At 38.5% G+C, this 10,719-nt stretch overlaps 1 protein-coding gene across 1 annotated transcript; it reads right to left on the reverse strand.

Annotated features, from left to right (window-relative positions):
- Positions 1-3,506: 3,506 nt before the first annotated feature.
- LOC104241654 (em protein H5) lies at positions 3,507-4,232 on the reverse strand. The gene is made up of 2 exons (XM_009796604.2): positions 4,009-4,232; positions 3,507-3,924 (listed from the first exon to the last, which is right to left on the reverse strand). The coding sequence occupies exons 1-2, from the start codon at positions 4,148-4,150 to the stop codon at positions 3,761-3,763; spliced, it is 306 nt and encodes a 101-aa protein (XP_009794906.1). The 5' UTR covers positions 4,151-4,232; the 3' UTR covers positions 3,507-3,760.
- Between the last annotated feature and the right edge of the window lie 6,487 nt (positions 4,233-10,719).

The raw sequence follows: 10,719 nt of genomic DNA on the forward strand, positions 1-10,719 counted from the left end.
ATCCCAGAGAGAGTTTGGACCAACAAGGAGGTGTCCTACTCGCATCTGAAGGTGTTCGGTTGCAGAGCTTTTGCACATGTACCAAAAGAGCAGAGAACAAAGCTGGATGATAAATCTGTTCCCTGCATATTTATCGGATATGGAGATGAAGAGTTCGGGTACAGACTGTGGGATCCTGTAAAGAAGAAGGTCATCAGAAGCAGAGATGTAGTCTTCCGAGAAAGTGAAGTTGGAACTGCTGCTGATATGTTAGAAAAGGCGAAGAATGGTATAATTCCTAACTTTGTTACTATTCCTTCTACTTCTAACAATCCCACAAGTGCAGAAAGTACAACCGACGAGGTTGCCGAGCAGGTGGAGCAACCTGGTGAGGTTATTGAGCAGGGGGAGCAACTTGATGAAGGTGTCGAGGAAGTGGAGCACCCCACTCAGGGAGAAGAACAACCTCAACCTCTGAGGAGATCAGAGAGGCCAAGGGTAGAGTCATGCAGGTACCCTTCCACAGAGTATGTCCTCATCAGTGATGAGGGGGAGCCAGAAAGTCTTAAGGAGGTGTTGTCCCATCCAGAAAAGAACCAGTGGATGAAAGCTATGCAAGAAGAGATGGAATCTCTACAGAAAAATGGCACATACAAGCTGGTTGAACTTCCAAAGGGTAAAAGACCACTCAAATGCAAATGGGTCTTTAAACTCAAGAAAGATGGAAATGGCAAGCTGGTCAGATACAAAGCTCGATTGGTGGTTAAAGGCTTCGAACAAAAGAAAGGTATTGATTTTGACGAAATTTTCTCACCTGTTGTCAAAATGACTTCTATTCGAACAATTTTGAGCTTAGCAGCTAGCCTAGATCTTGAAGTGGAGCAGTTGGATGTGAAAACTGCATTTCTTCATGGAGATTTGGAAGAGGAGATTTATATGGAGCAGCCAGAAGGATTTGAAGTAGCTGGAAAGAAACACATGGTGTGCAAATTGAATAAGAGTCTTTATGGATTGAAGCAGGCACCAAGGCAGTGGTACATGAAGTTTGACTCATTCATGAAAAGTCAAACATACCTAAAGACCTATTCTGATCCATGTGTATACTTCAAAAGATTTTCTGAGAATAACTTTATTATATTGTTGTTGTATGTGGATGACATGTTAATTGTAGGAAAAGACAAGGGGTTGATAGCAAAGTTGAAAGGAGATCTGTCCAAGTCATTTGATATGAAGGACTTGGGCCCAGCACAACAAATTCTAGGGATGAAGATAGTTCGAGAGAGAACAAGTAGAAAGTTGTGGCTATCTCAGGAGAAGTACATTGAACGTGTACTAGAACGCTTCAACATGAAGAATGCTAAGCCAGTCAGCACACCTCTTGCTGGTCATCTAAAGTTGAGTAAGAAGATGTGTCCTACAACAGTGGAGGAGAAAGGGAACATGGCTAAAGTTCCTTATTCTTCAGCAGTCGGAAGCTTGATGTATGCAATGGTATGTACTAGACCTGATATTGCTCACGCAGTTGGTGTTGTCAGCAGGTTTCTTGAAAATCCTGGAAAGGAACATTGGGAAGCAGTCAAGTGGATACTCAGGTACCTGAGAGGTACCACGGGAGATTGTTTGTGCTTTGGAGGATCTGATCCAATCTTGAAGGGCTATACAGATGCTGATATGGCGGGTGACATTGACAACAGAAAATCCACTACTGGATATTTGTTTACATTTTCAGGGGGAGCTATATCATGGCAGTCTAAGTTGCAGAAGTGCGTTGCACTTTCAACAACTGAAGCAGAGTACATTGCCGCTACAGAAACTGGCAAGGAGATGATATGGCTCAAGCGATTCCTTCAAGAGCTTGGATTGCATCAGAAGGAGTATGTCGTCTATTGTGACAGTCAAAGTGCAATAGACCTTAGCAAGAACTCTATGTACCATGCAAGGACCAAACACATTGATGTGAGATATCATTGGATTCGAGAAATGGTAGATGATGAATCTCTAAAAGTCTTGAAGATTTCTACAAATGAGAATCCCGCAGATATGCTGACCAAGGTGGTACCAAGGAACAAGTTCGAGCTATGCAAAGAACTTGTCGGCATGCACTCAAACTAGAAGACAGTGCTACCTCCTCTGGATGAATGAGACTGGAGGGGGAGATTGATGATGTCCATCTCATTGAAGAAGTATTAGGCATGTGCCTAATAAGAGTTTTCTTTGGTTTGGTAGCCAACCTTGTTGACTTGGTTTGGTTGGTAGCCAACCTTGTTGAATTAGTTTGGTTTGGTAGCCAACCTTGTTGAATTTCTTTGGTTTGGTAGCCAACTTTGTTGAATTGTGAAAAGTGTGTGTAAATTGTCAAATATTGTAGGCTTTAGAGGGTGAAGCTTTGGCTATAAAAGGAGAGCTTCAACTCTCATTTCTACACACCAACAAAGAGAGAAAGAAAGAGTGAGGTTTCACAGACAAGGTATAAGAAAATAGTCTGTGAGGAAAATAGAGAGTGAGCGATATTGTAGTGAGGTGGGAATATCAAAAGAGGGTTATTTCTTTTGAGTGTTGTAGTGGTCTTTGGAGTATTTATCTCCGACCTACAAAGTGTAAAATTCCTTACTATAGTGATATCAGTTGCTCCTCTCGGGGTCGTGGTTTTTTCCCTTATTCAGAAGGGTTTTCCACGTAAAAATCTTGGTGTCATTGTTACTCTTTTATTCTTGTTAATTACCGTATCTCGGTGCTACATTATTATTCCGCTTTATTACCGTGAATATTATTTTGGTAAGGGGTTTATTCCCAACAACTGGTATCAGAGCACAGGTTCTGCTCGTTCACTGAAATACTATTCACTGTCGGTAGTACTATACTTGGTGAAAAATAAAAATGTCCGGAGTAAAGTACGAGGTAGCAACACAATCCTCATCTCTGGATTTATTCCATTGAACCACAAACTTCAAGTCCTTCCTCACTATTGTAGTTGTTCAGTATACCTTGAGTGGAAAGTCTAAACAGATCACTCGGGTGCTTACCAAAAAAAAAAAAAAAAAAAAGACCATGCTTTTTCCAAAAAAAATACCTCCCAGAATGCAAGTCCATGACTTCTTATTACTCTAATTTACTAGAGCGTCTATATTTTAAGATAACAGTATTTTTCTATTAATTTCAAAACAGATTTGATCTAAGCATAACTTCTTTTTTGGAATTTCTGACAACATGCACAATGAAATTTCGTCTAATTTTAATTCACAACTTCAGTAATATTTCAGTACCCATTACAAATTGCTTCTCCACTTGATTTAGCCTTTTTCAGTTTCACATACGGCCTCGCTAGAGAATTTGATACTTTTTTCGTCGTACAAAATGCAGTTGCATTACCACCTCATTTTCATGTGTCCCCCCAACGTGTACCATCACATTTTTCACGATTTGTGCGTATAATGTGCCCATACAGATGCAGATTAAACATTTTCCTTGAGAGGAATCCGTTTTGATAAAAGGAAAAAGGCAATATTTAACCATGTAGAAGAGATCACTAGACTAAAAAGACAACTAGACATTCAAGTTAGACGAACTACACAACATATGAAACCAAAAGAGACAACATATATAGGGCCTGTCCAGACTACATGGTCCCCATAACGATAGTACCTAGCTTAAGATAATATAAACTAGAAAGCTGAAACACAATAGTACATCCTAGGAACTAGACACATGAGAAAGAAAAAGACCCTTTTATTAACACAGGGAAGAGGACCAAAGGATTAAAAGACTATTGTGTTCAACTAGTTTAGCTCTTGGTCTTGTACTTTGATTCGTCTATCTCTACTCCTTCTCGCTGCGCACGCTCCCCACCGGTCTCTTCGCCGGTGCTCAAACCTCCCTTGCGTCCCATTTCCTGGTAGCCTTCAGTTCCCAACTGCTCCTTTCTCGTCTGCCCTCCACGGCTCCTCCCTTGTAAAACAAAAATAGCAGTACATATGCAGTTAAGGAGAAGAAAATGAGTACCAAAAAGTAAAACAGTATGTTGATATATACCCTCAGCAAGGTGTTCCTGAGCTTCAAGACTTTTCCCACCTGTGCCACCTGGAACTACAGTTTCTCCTTCTTTTGCCCTACGGTCGAGCTCAGACCTTTCTTGCTGTGATGCCATAATTTCTTGTTCCTTTGTTGTGGACATACACAAAGCAAAGTGCGGTTTTTAGTACGATATTCACTTACTGCAATACCTGATGACGAAATGGATAATTTGGCTGCACATTTATACTAGGGGAGCAGGGAGATAATGGCGTTGAGCAGTTGACGCGTGGAGGTTAACGCGGCGGTTCAAAGAGAAAAGACGAGAGCAACTCAGCCTTGATGTTGTAAGAAGAATGACACGCGTCCGCAAGGGTGATAGTATGCTCACACGCTGTCGCTCCGAAAGCTTAGCTAAGCCTAAAAGCGATTGGAGATAATATCCAACAAATTAAATCCAAACCGATCAATGAACTCTAGTGTAGTTGTTAACTTGTTACATATTACAAGCACCTGACCTTTTGTGTTAGTGTCTTCAACAACTTTTAACAAGGGTATAAAGTGATTTAAATTAATTATTTTTAAGGTATATATATATATAAAAGATTTCTGCCAAAATTTACGGGTTCCGATGATCCCTCTGGCATAAGCCATAGGTTCGCCTCTGTTTCCAACCGTCTCTATTCTGTTCTAGCAGCAGAGACTTGCGCAATAGTATCTTTTTCGTGTCTATCTATTAGTATGACGACAAGTAATTAACATATTACTATGTTTTAAATTTAAGTAAATTTTTGATTGAGTATCGAGTTTATGAAGGAAATAATCTTTATGAAATTTATATGACTGTAAAAATCTAAAATTTTGTGATGTTAAATATAATATTATAATATTATTTCTGTTACTAGAAAAAAATTTATAGATAATTTAAATTATTATTTTTTACCAAATTTTAAAAGGCAATCATTTTTTACTTGAACAGTGAGTAGTACTAGTAAAACTTGAACAGAGTACTAGTTAAAAGAATTTTAAAACTTCATTCTTACTATTTCAAATTAATAGGCATTTTCGTTATTTTAAAAGCATATTGATTTATTAGACATATAATCTTCAAAAAATTACATATGTGTATATTTATACTAGTTTCGCGTCACGTGCGTTGCGCGTGTATATCAGGTCATGTATGTTTAACCAAAAAATGGAATTTTAGTCAAAGCTAGAATTTAGAAGAACAAGGGTTACTAAAAATCGAAAGAATATGTAAAAGAGAGTAATTTGGGTAGCAAGAGTATAATCAGGAGAAAAACAAGTAAATCAAAGTATGTTCCAATAGTGTTTCGTGTCCCTACAATTGATCAATTATCTCCCTTTTATAGCTATTTGGGAGATATGCGTTTTGCCCTTGTCTTAATAAGGCTATTATGAGTACTTAAAGACATTGAATGCTACGTTACACAATCATTGTATTTAATACAGATTCTCTAACGTATTCAGTATTTAATGCTCATTAAATACTGTATTTGTACTCTCATATATTGTCAGATTCATTCCCCTTGATTCCCTTACCTAAATGACTTAAATAGATACGGGCGCCGAGTCCTTTGAATATCTGCACGTGTCTCTTCCTTTGCCTTTGCTCGTATCTGTTGCAACTCGTGTCTCTTTGCCAGTTGTAACTCTGTGACTATTCTACGTGTTTTGACATGTCATCTTTATTCCACTTTAATATGTAAACCCAATTTTTCCCAATACAGATAGTCCCCCCACTTGCCATTTATTCATCAATTGAATATTTGAGAAGTGGATTTCATTAAAACGAGAATTTTGTCACCATTAATGCTATGACAAAATTGACGCTTCAATTGTCACTTCTGTTTAATGCTCTTTACATGTGTCACCTTTTTATTAGTTCTGCAATTCTGCAGCCCCTTTTAAGGCTTTTTCATGGCTCCACTATTCACGAAGCGTCAATTATCATTATTATGGTACTTCCATCATCACACTTTTTCCTTCGGCGGTCGCTTATCAGTATAAATATAACTTCTTTCTTTGTCTTTTCCACATAAAGTTTACTGAATATTCAATCTCTCAAATCCCTGTTTGCTTCTTTATCGTATCATCCTTCTTCATCATGTCTTCTTCAAAGACTAACCCTAGAAGGATTCCCATAGTTGATTCCTTCCCTAATGCCTCCATTAGAAGCAGAAGGGGAGGTAGGCTTCGTAATTTAGGATCTGTTCGCGATTCTTCCACTCCTTTACCTAGTTCTGGCCCTTCTTCTAGAACTAGGAGTTCACTTTCACAAAGATCTTCTTCAAGAGGTAAAGAACCTTCTGAACCTCTTCGTGAGCCTACAGTAGAGGAGATAGTTCCTACGGAACTATCTTTTTACCATGACAGAGAATCTCTTATGAACCAAGTCTCTGGTTTAGATCGTGTTGATATTTATCCCACTCAAATTACAGAAGGTTTGATTTCTATAGTTCGTAGAGACTGTCATTGGAATAGTGATTTCCCTATTATTATCCCTAATCCAAAACAAAGAATCACCTCTTATATAATCGGGTTTTCTTTTATTTATACATACCCTTTCACCTTAGGGTTTAGACCATCTATTGACCCTGTTATTCTTGAGTTCTGTTGTTTCTTCGATGTTTGCTTGGGTCAAATTGGCCCAATCATATGGAGGGTTGTTGCCTGTTTGAGGCATTTGACCAACACAGTCGGTGTTCCCTTTACTTTCCCTCATTTGATTCACCTTTACTCCCCTAGACTCTTTCGCAATGGTGTTTTCACACTAGTAGCTAGGAGCAAGAAAGTTTTGGTGAGTCCTGAGGATGACAAAGACAGTGGCTAGTATGCCAGGTTTGTTGCTGCCCCTACTGTTGGTTTAGTGGGTGATGATAATGTTCCCTTCCCTGACAAGTAGAATTTTGCACGTAAGTCTTTTTAACTTTCTCGTACCTTTTTTCTCCAAATTTGTCAACTTTTCTAATTTTGCTTTTTTTAGCAACCATGGCACCAATAGATGGTAGGTCTTGGAAAACACTTTCTAACCGTTTTGGTTGGAAAGTAAAAACTCATGGTAAGAACTTTTATTTCATCTTTTCGTGTATATTTTTTTATTGCACTAATTTAAATTCATCTTTTTATCAGGATTTGCTATTCGCGGAGTCACTGCCGAGGTAGTCGCGGTTTCCCGCATCTCTTTGGAAAGGGCTCAAGAAATAATCTTGTGTTCTTCTACAAAAAGAAAAGTTGTTGCCATTGAGGGACATGACTCTTAAGAGGAGGAAGACAAGGGCTCTTTGGTGACAAGGCCACGAGCTCGAAGACGCATCATTTCTGATAATGAAGCAGAGGTATCCCCCCGTCATTCTGTTCCTCTTACTGAGTTTGTTGAGACTCCGGTACTAATTCTTGATGATGACGTTGCTCCCGCTACTGCTCATGACTCTGCTGAGTAGCTTTTTATTAGCGGGTTTGGTAGTGAAGGCTTAGGTCCTGTTTTGGATGAAGTACCCTTGGCTTCTTTTTCGACACTCGTGTCTGTAACTCATTCTTTGCCAGTTTCGATTGTTTCTGTTCCTCCCTAGACTATCTTTACCACCTCTTTTGTTCCTCCTTCGACAATTCCTCCTCCAAACATTCATTGCACTGAGGTTGGCTCCTCAAGTAAGAATGCTGCTATGAGGCGAGTAGTCATTGAAGTTCCTGCTAAGGGCAGTCTCTTAAGGAAATCAGGTCAAACAGATGTATGGCTAGAGCCTTTAATTGTCCCAATTGAGAAAGCTAATCTAGAGAGACATAGTTTCTTGACCCTGATGAACGATATTGTGCACGCCACTTTGAAAGTATTCCCCTTCTCTTCTTTCTTTTACTTTGTAATTTTTCTATCTTTGAGGATTCTTTTTTCTTTTTCCCCTTTTTAGGTCAATCTTATCGGCACAGAGATGATGAAAAGAATTGTCCACTCAAATCAATTAGTGCGTGATTCTAAGTTAGAGGCGTGCAATTGGAAAGAACAGTTTGAGAGCTTGCAAATTGATGTGGAATATTTAGAAGAGAGCAAGAGTACCTTGGAGCAGCAGGTACGAGCTTTGACTTCGGAGTTGGCGGTTGAAAAGGCTTCCTTAAGCCAAGCAGATAAAGAAAAAACTCACCTTGAAACTTCCTATTCAGAACAGCTATCCAAGGCTAGCGAAGAAATCAGAGAGTTGAAGGCTCTTTTGAATAAAAAGGAAGCTTACGCTAGGGAGCTCGTACAAAATTTGACTCAGGCACAAGAAGACCTTCGAGCTTCTTCTGATAAGGTGCGTGCTTTAGAAAGCTCCCATGCCTCTCTCCAGACTTCTTACACATCTACCTTGGCTGAAAATGAGAAGTTAAAGAATGAAATTGCTGACTGGAAAAGGGATTATGAGATCCTTGAAGATAAATCTGCTATTGAAATAAGTTGGGTGTTTTTGAATTCACGTCGTGATACCGTAATTGAAGCTGGCCAAGAAAATTTCAACTTGGAATCTGAGTTGGCAAAAATCAATGAAACTATTGAGAAAGTTCAGCAAACTCAAAATTTTCCTTCTCCCGTGGCCGAAGCTTCCGTGAATGTTGAAGTCGATACGGGTATCCCAACTATTTCAAGTCCAGTCGAGCCTGTTGCTGCAGGTCAAATTGAGCACGCAACTGTTGATACTCATGCCCAAGTTGAGCCTGTTGCTGTTGATGCTTCTACTTCAGTTCCTCCAATTTCTTAGTGATCAGCCTTAGTTATTTGAATAACTTTGTTTTTGTTTCATTTGAAAAATTGTGGTGAAACCCTTGGTTCCATTTAAGGGTTTATTTTGAGAATTAAAGTCCCCAGACTTTTTATGGGGGCAGTTTGTATAAACAATTCATAGTTTTGTGACTAAGTTCGTACTTAGTCTTAAGTTTTAAATATTAAGAAGTTTTTTCATGTTATTATCTTGAACTTCTGTTTATTTTATTCTTTCCTTTATTTTTAAGGACTTACAGAATAATTTGCATTTTTGTTCTTCGAAAATGCTTCTGTTATCCTCATGACTAATTAATTTGAACATGAGTTTTATAAAAGAGGGCCCTTTTATATTTCGACACTTAATGAAGAAGACGTCTCAACTTCATAATGGTGTTAACATATGATAAAAGAAATAGGAACACACATGTTTCTTTGAAATAACTTTGACAAGTTTTTATTTGAACTTTGTCTAGTTTTGAATAATACTTTATATGTATTTAAAGTACATCTATAACTTTCCCGTAACTGTTTTTCTTGTAACAGATTTAAAAAAGTAAAAATAATAAACACGAGGTTTTTATTTATAATCCGTTTTAGTACGTAGCCTTTACCCTAACTATAGTAAGGTTTTCTTTGACCTTGGCTCGTGACTTCGTGACTTTTACTCTACACTTGACTCTTTCGGGCTTGATTTTTCCTCCATTTGCTTTGCCTTCTTTATACACATGTCCGTGTATATTATGTAGTCCCCAAGTGTTTGAGTGTTGAAGTATGAAGCCTCGAGCACTTGATTGTTTCTCTCATTTGGTACTTTTCCTGAAAAGGAAAACATACGGGACTCAAAGGTTTGATTATAGATGAAGACTGCTTAACCCGTTAGTATTTCTATCAAAATAATTGTAACCCTAGGCCAGAAATTTTAGTTTATTCTGTGTGCCTTACAGGTCGTGACTCATCATTTAGTACGGGTTAGCATTTTGCCTATTCAAAAATTAAATTCAAAATATTGACACCTGACCGTGGGTATTCCTTAGAAATAGTATCTCTTCAAGTGAACAACATTCCAATGTGAAGGTAGTATCTTTCCATTCATTGTCTCCAGTTCATATGCTCATTTTCCTGCAATATCATGAACTCTATAGGGTCCTTCCCATGTTGGACTTAATTTACCTGCGTTAGCTGCCTTTGTAGATTGAAAAATCTTTTTAAGCACGAAGTCCCCAATTTTGAAGAACCTGAGGCGTGCTTTCCTATTGTAGTATCATTCTATGACTTGCTTCTGTGCTGCCATTCTTATTAGTGCAGCTTCTCTCCTTCCTTCGAGTAAATCAAGATTTAAATGCATCTCCTTGTCATTGGACTCTTCTTTTGCCTGCGTGAACCTTGTACTTGGCTCCCCTATCTCAACGGGAATTAAAGCTTCTGCTCCATAAACCAACGAAAATGGTGTTTCTACCGTACTTGTTTTCGCCGTTGTACGATATGCCCATAAAACACCAGGTAGCACTTCTGGGCAATTCCCCTTTTGACTCTTCTAATAGTTTCTTTAAATTGTCGATAATGACTTTATTTGTTGATTCTGCTTGCCCATTACCCACCTAATGATAAGGCGTAGACGTAATCCTTTTAATTTACCAACTTTGAAGGAATTCCGTGATTTGAGCTCCTTTAAACTGAGGGCTATTATCACATACGATCTCCTTTGGTACACCGGATCAGCATATGATATTCCGCCAAAATAAAATCTTTGACTTCCTTTTATCGCACCTGTTTGAATGCTCCTGCCTCTACCCATTTAGCAAAATAATCAGTGAGTACGAGCAAAAATTTTACTTGTCCTTTTGCTTGTGGTAATGGACCTACGATATCCATTCTCCATTTCATAAATGGCCACGGTGCGATGACCGGATGTAATAACTCCACAGGTCTATGCATATTGTTACCGTACCTTTGACATTTATCACATTTTGCCACGA

This window comes from Nicotiana sylvestris, chromosome 3 (genome assembly GCF_000393655.2).
Source record: "Nicotiana sylvestris chromosome 3, ASM39365v2, whole genome shotgun sequence".
Taxonomy (NCBI): domain Eukaryota; kingdom Viridiplantae; phylum Streptophyta; class Magnoliopsida; order Solanales; family Solanaceae; genus Nicotiana; species Nicotiana sylvestris.

Coding starts and splice junctions, on each gene's coding strand:
- LOC104241654 (XM_009796604.2), bottom strand. CDS start 4,150: ATGTCCACAACAAAGGAACAAGAAATTATGGCATCACAGCAAGAAAGG. Junction 3,925..4,008: donor TCAGGAACACCTTGCTGAGG/GTATATATCAAC, acceptor TTGTTTTACAAG/GGAGGAGCCGTGGAGGGCAG.